The sequence below is a fragment of the Natator depressus genome, chromosome 7, assembly GCF_965152275.1.
Source record: "Natator depressus isolate rNatDep1 chromosome 7, rNatDep2.hap1, whole genome shotgun sequence".
Taxonomy (NCBI): Eukaryota; Metazoa; Chordata; order Testudines; family Cheloniidae; genus Natator; species Natator depressus.
Window position 1 is genome coordinate 56,102,822 of NC_134240.1, and position 13,269 is coordinate 56,116,090.

Consider the following 13,269-nt stretch of genomic DNA (forward strand, 5'->3'; position numbering starts at 1 on the left):
GCCTGCTAATCACGTATACCCATGGCACTGCACCTGGGCAGAGCAGGACTGGGCCATGGGACTGCTTTGGTAAAGGCTGTATAGGTAGGAGAGTGCTCTGCTGTAGCGTGGATACCTGGCACTGGTGGAGGGAGCAAGGCTGTGGTCTCCCTGCAGTTTCTTTGGGGCTGTCTCGAGGAGCAGAGGTGTGGGGTTCGTAGTGTCAGTGTCCGTGTGCCGTGGTCACTATTTACTGTGGGTGAGCACACGCCTCAGGAATCGTCCTTCCAGCAGCCTTGCTTTACGTCACTTCAGTTTTTCTGCCAAATATTTGAAGCTCTTCAAAAAAATCTCCTTAATACAGTGGGATTTGCAAACTGTTCCATTCAGAACAAGTGGCTTGTGTGAGTTGCCATGGCCCCTGGGAGGGGCCGGGGCCATGAAATTAGTTAGGAAGAGGCAGGCTGGTGGCGGTCTGGCAGCGGGGTGGGCAAGAGGATTAGCGTGAATTGTGAAAGCATGTATTTTGCCTGGAAAAAAATGTGCACTGCATATTTTCCCAGGGAAGTGTGTGAAAATCCAGCCTTAAATGGTGCATAACTTTTTATGAATGGGCCCTTTATCGTACTCCACGGAGCTCACTTATTCTGGCTTCCTCATCTGCATTTCCTCTCCTTGACATCCTTGTTGAACTCCAATTCTAAATCCAAGAGGCAGTTGCTCAGTGACCCTAGAACTAAATAACTTTGCAGCTTCAACACTGTTAGCAGCATCTCCTTCCCATACCTTTGGAAACTTCAGCAAGCTGCGTCCCCATCTTTGTCATACCGCAGTGACTCCTGACCCATGTGGACTAGCCTTGTGCTTGCAGCTGTGCACCTTTGGAGGGTGATTTTTGTCAGATTTAATTAGTTAAGCAGAGTTGGGTCTGAGTTAGCATTTGGATGGGAGATGCCCAAGGAAAAGACGGAGTTGTGGTTCAGCAGATGTTATTCCACCCCAGCTCTCGCCTTCACTAGGTTTGTAACACACCTTTAAACCCCAGGGCAGCCTAGTGTTAACATCGATGAGCTAACATGTTAAAACTACAACTGCCTTCCCTACACTAGGATTTTAAGGCGTGTTGGTTAACATGCATTAGCTAATTCATGTTAAAATGTGCACCTTTTTCCCTAGTCTTGACATGGCCTGAATAGATAGAGAGCCAATCATGCAGCATGTTGGTTGGTACTAAGATGCTGACTTTCCAATGAGGTACAAAACCAATCTCTCAGTCATCGGAGGTTATTACATATCCCCTGGATGTACCTTTTTTTTTGTTTTCTTTCTCGTGAGACCAGCAATTGTAACCCTGATGTGCTAGCTGAATTCCAACTTAGGTAATTACATTCAGCCTCTGCCAAATTCCCCCTGCAGATTCAACTGGATAAGATGGAATTTAGTTACTCCTTTAAATGAGGAACAAACCCCAACCCTATTGCATACAGCAGATAGTGTCGCTGGTATCTAGCAAAGAAAAGATCCATATTGCGTTAGTTACTCCCAACACTTATTTGTTTGTACCATGCTTTGAGGAGCCTTCTGGCCGAAACAGGCTATAGAACCATTAGGAATTATCATTATTAATCTGATTGCTCTGCTGGATTGCAGTTTGCGGTGGTACAGTTCAGGAATGCCACCTTGCCTGTCGTAATCCTGACATTTACCAGTGAAAATCAAGCTGGGTGAAGCATCCAGTGAAGGTGCTTGTGCTGGGGAAAGGCACTTAGTGTAACCAAGTGCCGTAGGACTATGGAGGGTTGAGTAGGAAGAGATGCTCAACTAAGATGATTCTGTGTCACATGCAAGGGGTGGAAGTGATCACCAGGGCTGGCATGATGGAGAGGTTTTCCCTCATGCTACATCCACAGGAGGAATGGATCTGTCTTTCCTTTTGGGCCAGTGATGCTGAGATTTTCAAAGCTGTCCGGGAGCTCTCTATATCGCACTCCCATCTGTATTAACCCACTGTTCTCCCAACCTTTGTCTGTCTGGTCTATTGAGACTGGAAGCGCCTGGGGACAGGACTGCTCCTTGCCATGTGCAGGAACAGCGCTTAGCACCATGGCTCCTTGTCCTGGGTTCGGCGCAGTTGTCATACAGTTAACACTGACAAGGGCCATCTTTATTCTGTGTCTCTGAAGTGCTTAGTCCAATGGGTTCCAGCACATGACTAGGGCTCCTGGTCACACAAATCAATAAGAATGATGGAAGGTAAAGTGCCAGGGCTCCTGGGTATTGGTTGTCACTCCTAGCGCTTTGTCTCTCACAATAAGTGAGACTAAAGTCCCCACTGCATTTACCTACATGCTTTTTTAAGATGGCCCAGCCTTTGTGTGGGTAAAATGAGAGCCAGGCGAATGGTGGCAGCATTTGGGAATGAGCCATGCTGGCTTTTGTTCCTGGATGATATTTGAACCCTGTTCTGGGTGAATACAAATAAGGTGACCCCTTCTTAAAATCTAAGTTGGAGTAGGAGTGGAAAGCCTTTTAAATGGCTCTGTTTACTTTTACCATTGACTCTCTCTTGAACTGCAGGCGCCTCGTACGTCTCCCCGTCCACCACTGTTGCGATCACAAACCACTTTCGCCAAACAGTGGAGAGATCTTGATTGTCTGTTTCCTGCCTTCTAGGTAGATTTTGTGGTGATAAAGTCCCCGAGCCTCTTATCTCCACGGACAGCAGGCTGTGGATCGAGTTCCGGAGCAGCAGCAATATCCTGGGCAAAGGCTTTTTTGTGGTTTATGAAGGTATGACCCTTAGGTCTGCACAGTGATTCCAACACCAGGCATCTTACGTGGGAACGTAACAACTGGGCCCAGAGCAGGGACCTGTTTGACCGTAAATGAAGGCTCTCAACTCACTCATGTTTCCAAAGGCTAGCAGGGGCTGCAGAATTCGGAGACCCCCTTCAGTGTGCAAGGCCCAGATCAACCAGCCTGGCCCACAAATCCGTTTCCAGGGCATGGTAAACTGCCACGAGGAGACCACATCTGAGCATGGGGCTCAGATCAGCTCTTCTGCTTACCCCTGCCCTATCAACCACCTTTTGTAGCTATGATCCATCTAGCTGAGGTTCAGTCAGTGTTTATCGCTGGGGTGTTGGCACTTCCTCTCAGGCTAATTGGCCAGCCAGATCTCTGCTCAGAGATTAGAGCGGGATAAGCGTCTGGCACTGAAATTTCTACCCTCCCTGAAACCAAAGGATGGACTCAGCTCTTTGTCCTTCAGGTAGATCAGGCAAGTTTCTTGAGGCTTCTTGGATGAATTCCTGAGTCCCTTTCTGCGCAGCCTAACATTTCTTATGAGAGTAGGGACTTGCCCTGATGTCCTGGCCCTTCCCTGCTTGTCTATGGGCATGTGATACACTGGTGTGACGCATTATGTCTGTTGTCTGTGAGGCTCTTCAAGATGAGAGGTGCTGTAGACTTATAAAACATGATGATTTAAGGGACACTCGCCCTCCTGGTTGTGTGTGAAGTTTCAGAACTTGCATTGATTGCTGCTGTTTCAGACCCCTATTGATTCAACTCCTTTAAGGGCCTTAGCCCCTTTACAGCTGTGGAGAAGAAGCTGTCCATGTATGTCAGAGAGCACTGGTTTGCATTGTCCCTACTGGGGCTGCATGGGCTCATGGGTGTGCAATGGAGTTGGATGAAATTTTTGGACCAAAAGTGTCTTTTTGTTGAAATATGTCTTTTTGTTTTAAAAAAAAAAAAGAGAGAGTTTTTCGCACACAATTCTCCATGTCGTTTTGCATGAACAGTCTTCCAAAACTTGTATAGAAAATGCTGGAAATGTTATGGAAGTGTTTGAAAAATCTCCATAGCTGCTTTTGAGAGGGGAAAAAAAATCAAAGAAAAGTCCACTGGTTATTTATAAAAGTAATAAAAAAAAAAAGGGTCCTTTTTGGTTACTTGGGAATGAAAAAAAAAATTTTTTTTTTCATAAAAGTAGGTTTTCATTTTGCGCCTCTCCCTAGTTTGCAAACAAGACAAATTTCCCTGCCAACACCACCCAGTGAACTGTGGCATTTATTGCAACCCAGAGGCCTCAGTAGTAACTGCAGGATCAGTGGCTCGGATGGGGCTGGCCAGGCTGGGGAAAGGATCCAGAGGTGCCTTGGGCAAATAGAGCATTACTGGCATATGGGCACTGGGCTTTATGTGAATGACGGCTTTGCAGAATGGGTTGTTAAACAGAAGTTTTGGAGGACAGTACTCGGTACCATGGGTCTGTGCATCTGAGAGCTGGTAATGCAATGTCTGCAAGAGCTAAAGTTCAAGTTTGGGTCTGAGCCTTTTCCTAGCAATTAGCAGGGCTTTTGTCCCTTTTTTAAATTAAATATTTGGAGAGCTTTTACCCTCATAATTGTTTTTCTTTCAAAATTGATTTTGCTGCTTAAATTTTTGTTGTCGCTTCCCCTGTCTGCCAGAGTAATTACCGGGGACCAAAAGCAGCGAGATCGGAAAGATACGTAATTCTCAGAACTGGTGACACAAATGGATCTTCATTTGTATCACTTAGTTCTTTGGCTGGATTTTTAGCCCCGGCACTTACTGCCTGTCTGAAGTACCACTTGTCTTGTCTCGCTCTCTGTTGAAAATACCTAGAGAGCAGGTTCATGCTGTTGTCCAGCTCAATCCATTTTGCTTGCAATTACAGCAGGCTGTTACTAGCAAGAACCTTTTGCAAAGAATGGAATAGATTTTAAATGTCAAAAAGTATGAAATTCACCAAAAAAAACCCAACTCCAGATTGGAAGGCCTCAAACAACCCTGAGCAGGACTAAGAACTTTGAGCCCAATGCTTGATTCAGGCCAAACCTTCACTGAAGCTGCAAGCCAATGCTTTAAAACTAGAGTGCCTGAAATTTGACACCTGCAGAAGAGCGGCCTGGTTTTCAGAGGGAAGGAGCACCCACTGGTCCAAGGGACACCTGGGTCTCTCAGCTGCTCTGAAAATCAAGGCACTTCTATTTCGGTGCCTAACTTTTATGGTGCTGCTTTGGGGGACTGGTCATGCCAAAGTCAGTGGCAAAATGGTGCAGGATCAAATCCATGCAATCCCTCATTTTTGTAGATCATGGAGCTTTCAAGTTTGACAGTTTTGGACATACTGTTCCCTTGGTTTGCTCTGATTACAAACAGTCCCCTGCTGCTCTCAATTACTGTTGGCCCAGTGGAGTTATTTTGGATTTAGAACAGATCAGATTTTGGTCTCCGGTTCTTTCCTGAATAGTCTGTGCTATGAAAACTGCCTTCACATGGGCTGGATGCATATCCTCTTCCACGCGACCAAGTTCATGGTGGGCTCGGCCACTGGCCTGCCTCTGTTTCCCCATCTGTAAAATTGGGCTAATGATGCTGACTTCCTGTGGGAAGTGCTTTGAGAGCTACTGCTGAAAAGCACTAGATAAGAGCTAGGTTGTGGTGTTTTCAAAAGAGGCAGGACATAATACACACACTTTTTCATGGCACCGTCCCAAAGCACTTGACAGGCTACAAGGTACAAATCAAACTAAAAAAGTGAGGTCGGAAGCATGCTTCAGCTGGGTCTGGCTAATGCCCAGCAAACTCTACACTCTTGGCAAAAAATAAATTCAAACAAATATTAGAGAATCTGGACCTGAGCAAATCTGGAATCCAGCCAGTTCTCTGCAGCCACGTCATCATTCCTCACTCCTTATGGCACTGACTGACCTGAAGTTTGCCCCTTTGTTTTGTTCTGCAGTGGAAGTATGTTGGGTGTATATTGTTCGCTTTGCAGTGTGGTGGTGTTATAATATGTTGGGAATAGATTCCTGAAATCCATTTTACAGTTGGGTGGGGGGAGAGTGAGTGATAAAGGATTATAGAGCCATGGAGAATTGGCCAGGTCCGTTGTCTGTCCATGTCCAGGCTTCCTAACATAATTAATAGTTTTTCTGGTAGACTCCGTTAAACTCCCGTTTTCAGCCTGGACTCCAGGTTTGGGATTTTCCCTGTGTCTAATGAGTGTGAGAGATTTGACTCAGGAGTGGGAGCCCTGATCCAGCAGATCTGACAAGGACCATCAATGCAGGGCACCGTTCCTGCAGACTTCAGTAAGCCCACAGGAAGTGTGTGGGAGGAGTTACCCCTGGGTGGGATAAGGAAGGTCGTGGACAGAGGATTTTGGCCGCATGGGTAACTTTAAGCTCTTACCATCTTATATCTAGGATATTTGAAGAAATTAAACTTTTGGGGGGTTTTGTTTTGATGCAGCTGCACCTTTTCTTGTCCTCCATGTCCCTGTATACATCCCTCAGTCCGCTCCATCACCTCCTTCGTGGTCCACCTCTGTCTCCTGCATTTACCCACTTTGTGTCTCCCTCCTGGGCCCTTCTACTCTCCTGCCATGATCTCCTGCTTCCTGACCCTATGGCCACATTTCCTGTTTCAGTCCATGCCCTCCCTTCCATAGACTTATAGAATGGTAGGACTGGAAGGGACCTCGAGAAGTCTTCTAGTCCAGTCCCCTGGACTCATGGCAGGACTAAGTATTATCTAGACCATCCCTGACAGGTGTTTGTCCAACCTGCTCTTAAAAATCCCCAATGATGGAGATTCCACAATTTTCCTCAGCAATTTATTCCAGTTCTTTGCCACCCTCAGAGGAAGTTCTTCCTAATATCCAACCTAAACCACCCTGGCTGCAATTTAAGCCCATTGCTTCTTGTCCTGTCCTCAGAGGTTAAGCAGAACTATTTCTCACCCTCCTCCTTGTAACAACCTTTTATGTACTTGAAAACTGTTATCATGTCTCCCCTCAGTCTTCTCTTCTCCAGACTAAACAAACCTAATTTTTTCAACCTTCCCTCAGAGGTTGTGTTTTCTAGATCTTTCATCATTTTTGTTGCTCTTCTCTGGACTTTGCCCAATTTGTCCACATCTTTCCTGAAATGTGGTGTTCAGAACTGGACACAATACTGAGCCTTGTCCCATACCCCTCCCCTCCACATTTACACCTCCCACCGTTCCCTGAGCCCCCCATTCATCAACCCCACTCCATCTCCACCAGACAGCTGCTCCCCTCTATCCATCCCCACCTCCTGCTTCTAAGAGTCTCCCAAATTCTGACATCAGGGATCACAGCTCCATGCCATCCTGCCACCTCCAATCTTTTCCTTCCAGTTGCCTCTCTCTCAGTTCCCTTGGTGCCCTATAAGACTCCTGTCCCCTTGCAGTCCTCTCCAGTCAACAACAGCTACAACACAGCCTGGAGTCAGAAAGGTCCATTCATATTTCAGTATTGTTCCGTGTACCTGTCAAAGGAACTTGCAGCCTCACTCCTCAGTAAACGGAAGCAAATTAGGAATTTATAGGCATGGTCACTTTGGAGCCAAACACAGTTTAGGAAAAATTTGAAAAAAAATGAGTGCAGCCATTTTAAAGGTATCGTAACTTCAGAACCCTTTCCGCTAACTTTACCAAACTTCCCAGACTAAATCTACACAGGGATGAGACCCTGTGTGTAAAATTTCAGGGGAGTTGGGTTCTTCTTAGGGACGATGGGAAGGGAGGGAAGCATTCTAAAAACTGGGCTTATAATAAACTCGCTTCAGCTTTAACTATAGAATGGCTACGGCTGCTCCACATGATTTAGGACTCGCTAACCCACTGCTGAAATGCAGCTGCTACAAGGGGGGATGGGGTAGAAATGCAGCAGCCTAACACCAATACAACAGGATGATTTTTAGGAGTGGAATTGACTAATAGTTCTCCAGCTGAGACTGCAGCAGGTGGGGCTAACGGGAAGACCTAAGTTGCAATGAGTAGCCAGGCTACTAGAGTTGGTTAACGCAGAAATGCTATGGAATCTCTAAGATAGTCAGGGTCTTGGTTTTGTGAGTCATCTGGAGGCAAGTCTATCCAGTAGCTTCACCATTCATTGTCACCCTGGTTTCTGAGAAGCAGCTCCATAGTGCTGCTTGGATTCAGTGCTGGAAATCTAATGTGCACATTGTTACTTAATGTTTGCTATGGTAGTGCTCAGTTTCAGGATCGGGACCCATTGTGCAAGGTGCTGTACAAACCTACCCACAGATCCCATGCAGAGGTCACACTGGGCTCTGAAAGTGTATCTTCATTTTTTTAGGCTGATTTTTAAAAATAAATCTAAGCTTTAAGTGCGGTTTAAAAAAGAAACACATGTTCTCTACGCAGCTCCTGGTGCTGATAGCATAAACTGCTGTTACCTATTCCTATGTCGAGCTTTCTTTCCTTGATTTGATCCTCTTACCAATATGAAAAGTTTTATTTAGAAAACAGCCCCAACCTTGTCTACTGCAACTTGCTTCTCTGTGGCCCTTTTTCCAAGTCCCAGCTCTACACTTGCAATGTGCAGTCCCACCTCTGTGTTGCCCAACTTCTTGCCTGCACAGAGAAATGCCTGTGCCCGGATTCTAAGTCTACAGAGCATCTGGGGATGCATATACATATGAGACCATATGCAATGCAATGCAGCTGTATTAGATCGGCCTTTATCTTTAGGCACATCTTCCCATGAACTCGCATTATGTTTGCAATCAGTGCCATCTAGTGGCAGGATTTCACTTTGCTTTTTTTGTGGGCTTTAATGTTCATTTCATGTCTGATTGCTATTATTTATTTGATGATTACATTATTAAGTGATGTACCAGACACAACTATCCAAACAATTCCTGCCCCAGAGAGCAAGATATCCTTGGGGGCGGACGCAGCAAGACAAGAGGCGCTAAGCAGAATCATGTTAGGCTTTTAATACCTTTCACAATTTGTTTGGAGGCCTTGTAGAATGAGTGTCGTTAGAATAGATTTGCAAGGGGAGAGGGTGTGCTGGGAGCAGGCATTTGGTGAGGAAACAATGTGTAATCCCATCCATGTGGTGGTTGTTTTTGTGAAGCGATTTGCGGTGGAGAAATTCACAAGGATGCTGGCCAGATTCAGTCTCCCAATTACCCAGATGACTACCGACCTTCCAAAGAGTGCGTCTGGAGGATCACGGTTTCCGAGGGGTTTCATGTAGGACTCACGTTCCAGGCATTTGAGGTGAGAGGTTTGAGGTGTGTGCTCTTAAACCAAACTAACACGGCAGCCCTTAAGACAGTAAAAAGGACATATGATAGAGAATGTACAATTTGTAAAAACTGGGGAATTTTCCCCCTAAATGTTTGTTTTAGAAAATTATTTCCGCCCAATCCTGACTCCACTATCATCAATGAAAAGTGTGTACTGTGTGTGCCTCCTTGGCTGCTTCTCCAGATAATCCATCCATAACACTTTTATCTGAGGACCGCAAACTGCTTGACAGCCTGTTAGTGGTGGTGTGTATCACAGTAGCATTCAGAGGTCCCAGTGCTCGGTTCTGTCTGGGCACCTAAGGAAGACAGGCCCTGCCTCAAAGACCTCGCTATCAAAGTATAAGATGAGAACCGAAGGATTCAGCAAACAAACAATGAGGAGTGCAAGGTAACAACAGTGAAGCAAATTACTCAGGCTCACGCAGTGGCAGAGCCAGGATACAACCCAGAAGTCCTGGCACCCAGTCCCCTGCACTACCCATCAGGACACTCTGCCTGCAGGGAATGTTGAGAGAGGATTCCTGCCATCAGACTGCAGAATGCACAGGACATCGATTCCCTAGCCAATTCTGCACAGATCTATTGAGACTGCACCACCCAGGAACACATCTATATCTTCCCCCTTCCCCCTTTAAAATCTTATAGTAGCCATAAAGACCTCGCGACAGACCATTCCAGCCAGGCTTTCATAGAAAAGTAGAAGTTAGAGAGAGCAACTTGAAGGTTGCTGAGAGGTTGAGATGGAGCTTACATCTGATGAGTTTGCAGCAACTAGGATTATTTAGCCTTAAAAGGAGAAATTAAACAGGATTTACAATAACTGAGCTATGTAAGAATATTAAAGAGGGGCTTAGAACTGATGAGCCCCTCTGTACTATGCTGTCATGTAACGTGAGATCCCAGGGTTATTTAATGAAGTTAATGGTTGATACATTTTGAATAAACAAAAGGAAGATACCTCTTCACCCCATGTGACGAGGCAATGACTGGAGATTAGCAAATCATATTGTGTCTAGGGGCCCGATCCTGCTCCCACTGAAGTCAGGAGCAAAACTCCCCTTGTTTTCAATGGGGCAGGACTGGAGCTTAGATCAGTTTAGGGCCAGCAGTGCCATTTGTGAATGTCTAATAAAGTGTCCTGTTTCAGGACAGCAGCCAGCCTCTGCAGAGGTCAGGAAGGATTTTTACCCAGTGTTTGCACTATGCATTGCACTACTGGCCGGGTGCATTCTGATTTGATTTTTTTTTGGCTGACTCTTTGAAGTAGAAGGGCTGGAAATAGGCTGTGCCGGACCCTGATGCCGTGTCTTCCTGACCTACGTTTTAGCTCCCATCTGTTCCTTTTGTAAAGGCCAGTGCAGGATTGTTCTCTCCAGTCTCTGCTTGTTTTGTCCAGACAAGGGCCATCAACTCCAATGGGTTGGCTATGAAACCCCAGGGCATTCCCCAAGCTGCCTAGTTTGTTGCTCATCTCCCTCCTTTGCTGTCACTCATGAGGTGTGGCCACGGTGCGGAGACTTTGGCATCCTGCTGGGAAAGCAAAGGAGCCCTAGTTCTTGAGCTATTTGCCAGTTGGTGTTTTGCATGCTGGCTGGCGGGTAGGGATGTTCTTTCCCTGCTCGGAGATCATCCCCTGGATTTGCCCCTCCTTGCGGCTGAGCCTGAGGAGGGCAACTCTTGTAGATAGTCAGGAACCAGAGTCTCATTGGAAGGTGGCATGTGAAGGCAAGACAACTAAGACCATATAACACTCTGACGCTGCATCTCAAGGGGCTGCAGGGGATTCGATGGCAGCCCCGTGATGCAGGCAAGAGGCTTCAAGGCTACTAGCAGAAGATCCAGTGGGTCCCACCAGGCCCAATACCCTTGTGAGGAGGCAGCATGATATGGTGGGTGCTTTGGACCCATGATCAGAGCAGATATTGAACATCAGAAGTGTGTAAAACAAACGTAAAGATCAAAGAACTGAAGAGAAAATGGAGGGGCAGGAAGGTAGGGTCTGAGCCAGTCCTTCAGGCCCTCTTCATTGAAATAAGGGACTAGGCAAACTTTCCCCATGCTACCCTGCCCGTACACCTCAGCCCTGCCTGGGTGAACAGCAAGGGGCAAGTTATGATGGGGATTTTTTTGTGCTGTCACCTGGGAGCTGAGCTGAGACCGATCTGTAGCTATGTCAGTAATCACAAATTACACATTCAGTTAAACTACATTTTAAACCATACAACCAATAATGTGCTTTGCAGATTGGCGGGCTGATGGTAACCCTGAGGTCCAAAGTCTGTTCCACTTGTTTGTTTGTTTTTTACTTTTGATTGAGAGGAATGTTACTTAGGACCACCTGTCCCCATGCTCCAGGCACCGTTAACGTAACTTCAGTTGCTGAACTTGGGTGTATTTCATTTTTAAGCTGATCCACCACAAATCCGCCCCCCACCCCCGTTCCCCTCTTAACAATGCCCCACTTTCAAAAGCCTGGGGGGAAAAATGAGCCCTGCTTCAGCTGAGCCAGAGAGCTTTGCCTTGATTGTATTGAATCAATGTGTGCTTTCTGATCCTTTAAAGCTAAACAGAATCTGATGGAGCTGAGCGAAGTGGGTGACCTCTGTTGGCGTGTTCCCTTTCCCTCTGCAGATTGAGAGGCATGATAGTTGTGCTTATGACTACCTGGAAATCCGAGACGGCCCTACTGAGGACAGCCCTTTGATTGGACACTTTTGTGGCTACGAGAAGCCAGAAGATATCAAATCCAGCTCAAATAAAGTGTGGATGAAGTTTGCATCTGATGGGTCCATCAATAAAGCAGGGTTTGCAGCAAATTTCTTTAAAGGTATGGATTACACATTGGACCCTAAGGTGGTTTCACATTAAGATGAAACCTCTCAATCAGAGACACTTGAGACCTCTCTCCAAGGATGGCCCATGGGCCATCGGCCCATGGGCCAAGTCCAGGCCATAATATTTAGCAACGTGGCCCACAGGCAACGATCAACATAAGGCCTCTGTCTAAACTGAAGAATGCAAGCCGCTTGGGGTAGGACAGGCTGGGAGCTGAAGACTACGTAGCTCCTTGTTAAAGGGGAAATGGATGTCTTCCCCTCTCCATTTTAAACAGACCAGACGGGGCCCATAGCTTCCTGGCAACTTGCCATTGTAGTCCTCAGCTAGTCAACTCTGGGGGCACCCTGTGTTTTAATGAATTTTGTAATAACCAGGAATTTAGTGTGCATCTTGCATTGTTTGGAAGAAACATGAAACATACAAAGCACCCGACAGCTTAAAAAACTTGAGTAGAAGAGTGGGTTGAAATCTGTGCTTTATGAGAACATGGGACACTAACTTTTAAATGCTGAGAATAAACCAGCCATGAACCTATACAGGATCAATCCTTAAGGGCTAAGCCTTCTACTCAGGTCCAACAGTCAGGCGATGAGGCCCCAAAAATGAGGGATTACCTTGTCTTCAAGCCAGAAATGTGACCATTGGGATTATTCTAGTTTATGCTACTCCATGCTGTCCTTACGGAGAAGCTAGAGTAGTCCTCGGTTATGCAGACAATCTCTGAAGTGCATATAATATCAATAATGATGTGACTGTCTTAGGTTTATATGGTACCTTTCATCTGGAAGCATCCCAAAGCATTATACACTTGCCTGTACTGAAATGCAGCCTTCTCTGGAGTGGGACATTGCTGCTCCTAAACAGTACAAAGCTGGTTAGGTCAGGAACTGAAGATAAATAGTTCTCCAACAGGTTGGATTTGATTTAAATCAATTTGATTTAAATCATGATTTAAATCGCTAGTCAGGAAGACTCGATTTAATCATGGATTTCTACATAAAAGTGCATTCTTATTGGTTGTTATAACCTTAATACATATTCTTCACAACTCAGAGATAAATGTAGGGTTCATTTTTTGAAGGTACACACTGTACATTTTTAAGTGATTTATTTTGAAAACTTTTCAGATTAGTTTTACAGCTATATCAGAAAATGAATGATTGTTTGGTTATTTCATTTACCAAAGGTAATTGAAGCAGATATTTATGAAGTCATTGGGAGGTGAACTATCTCCAATTCAACAGGTTAATCATTAATGTTTGGAGGATTTTCTTTCCATGCTGTATTAGGAGAACATCACTAGACAGACATTTAAATTGTTTTATTTAAC

General features: G+C 45.6%; 1 protein-coding gene across 1 annotated transcript in view; it reads left to right on the forward strand.

The window, feature by feature from the left end:
• The window catches only part of TLL2 (tolloid like 2), a 172,816-nt gene that overhangs the window by 134,831 nt on the left and 24,716 nt on the right, over positions 1-13,269 (forward strand). The window contains exons 11-13 of the mRNA XM_074958542.1: positions 2,653-2,769; positions 8,924-9,069; positions 11,733-11,928. Of these exons, the coding sequence (XP_074814643.1) occupies positions 2,653-2,769; positions 8,924-9,069; positions 11,733-11,928 (459 nt within the window). The remainder of the gene's footprint in view (positions 1-2,652; positions 2,770-8,923; positions 9,070-11,732; positions 11,929-13,269) is intronic.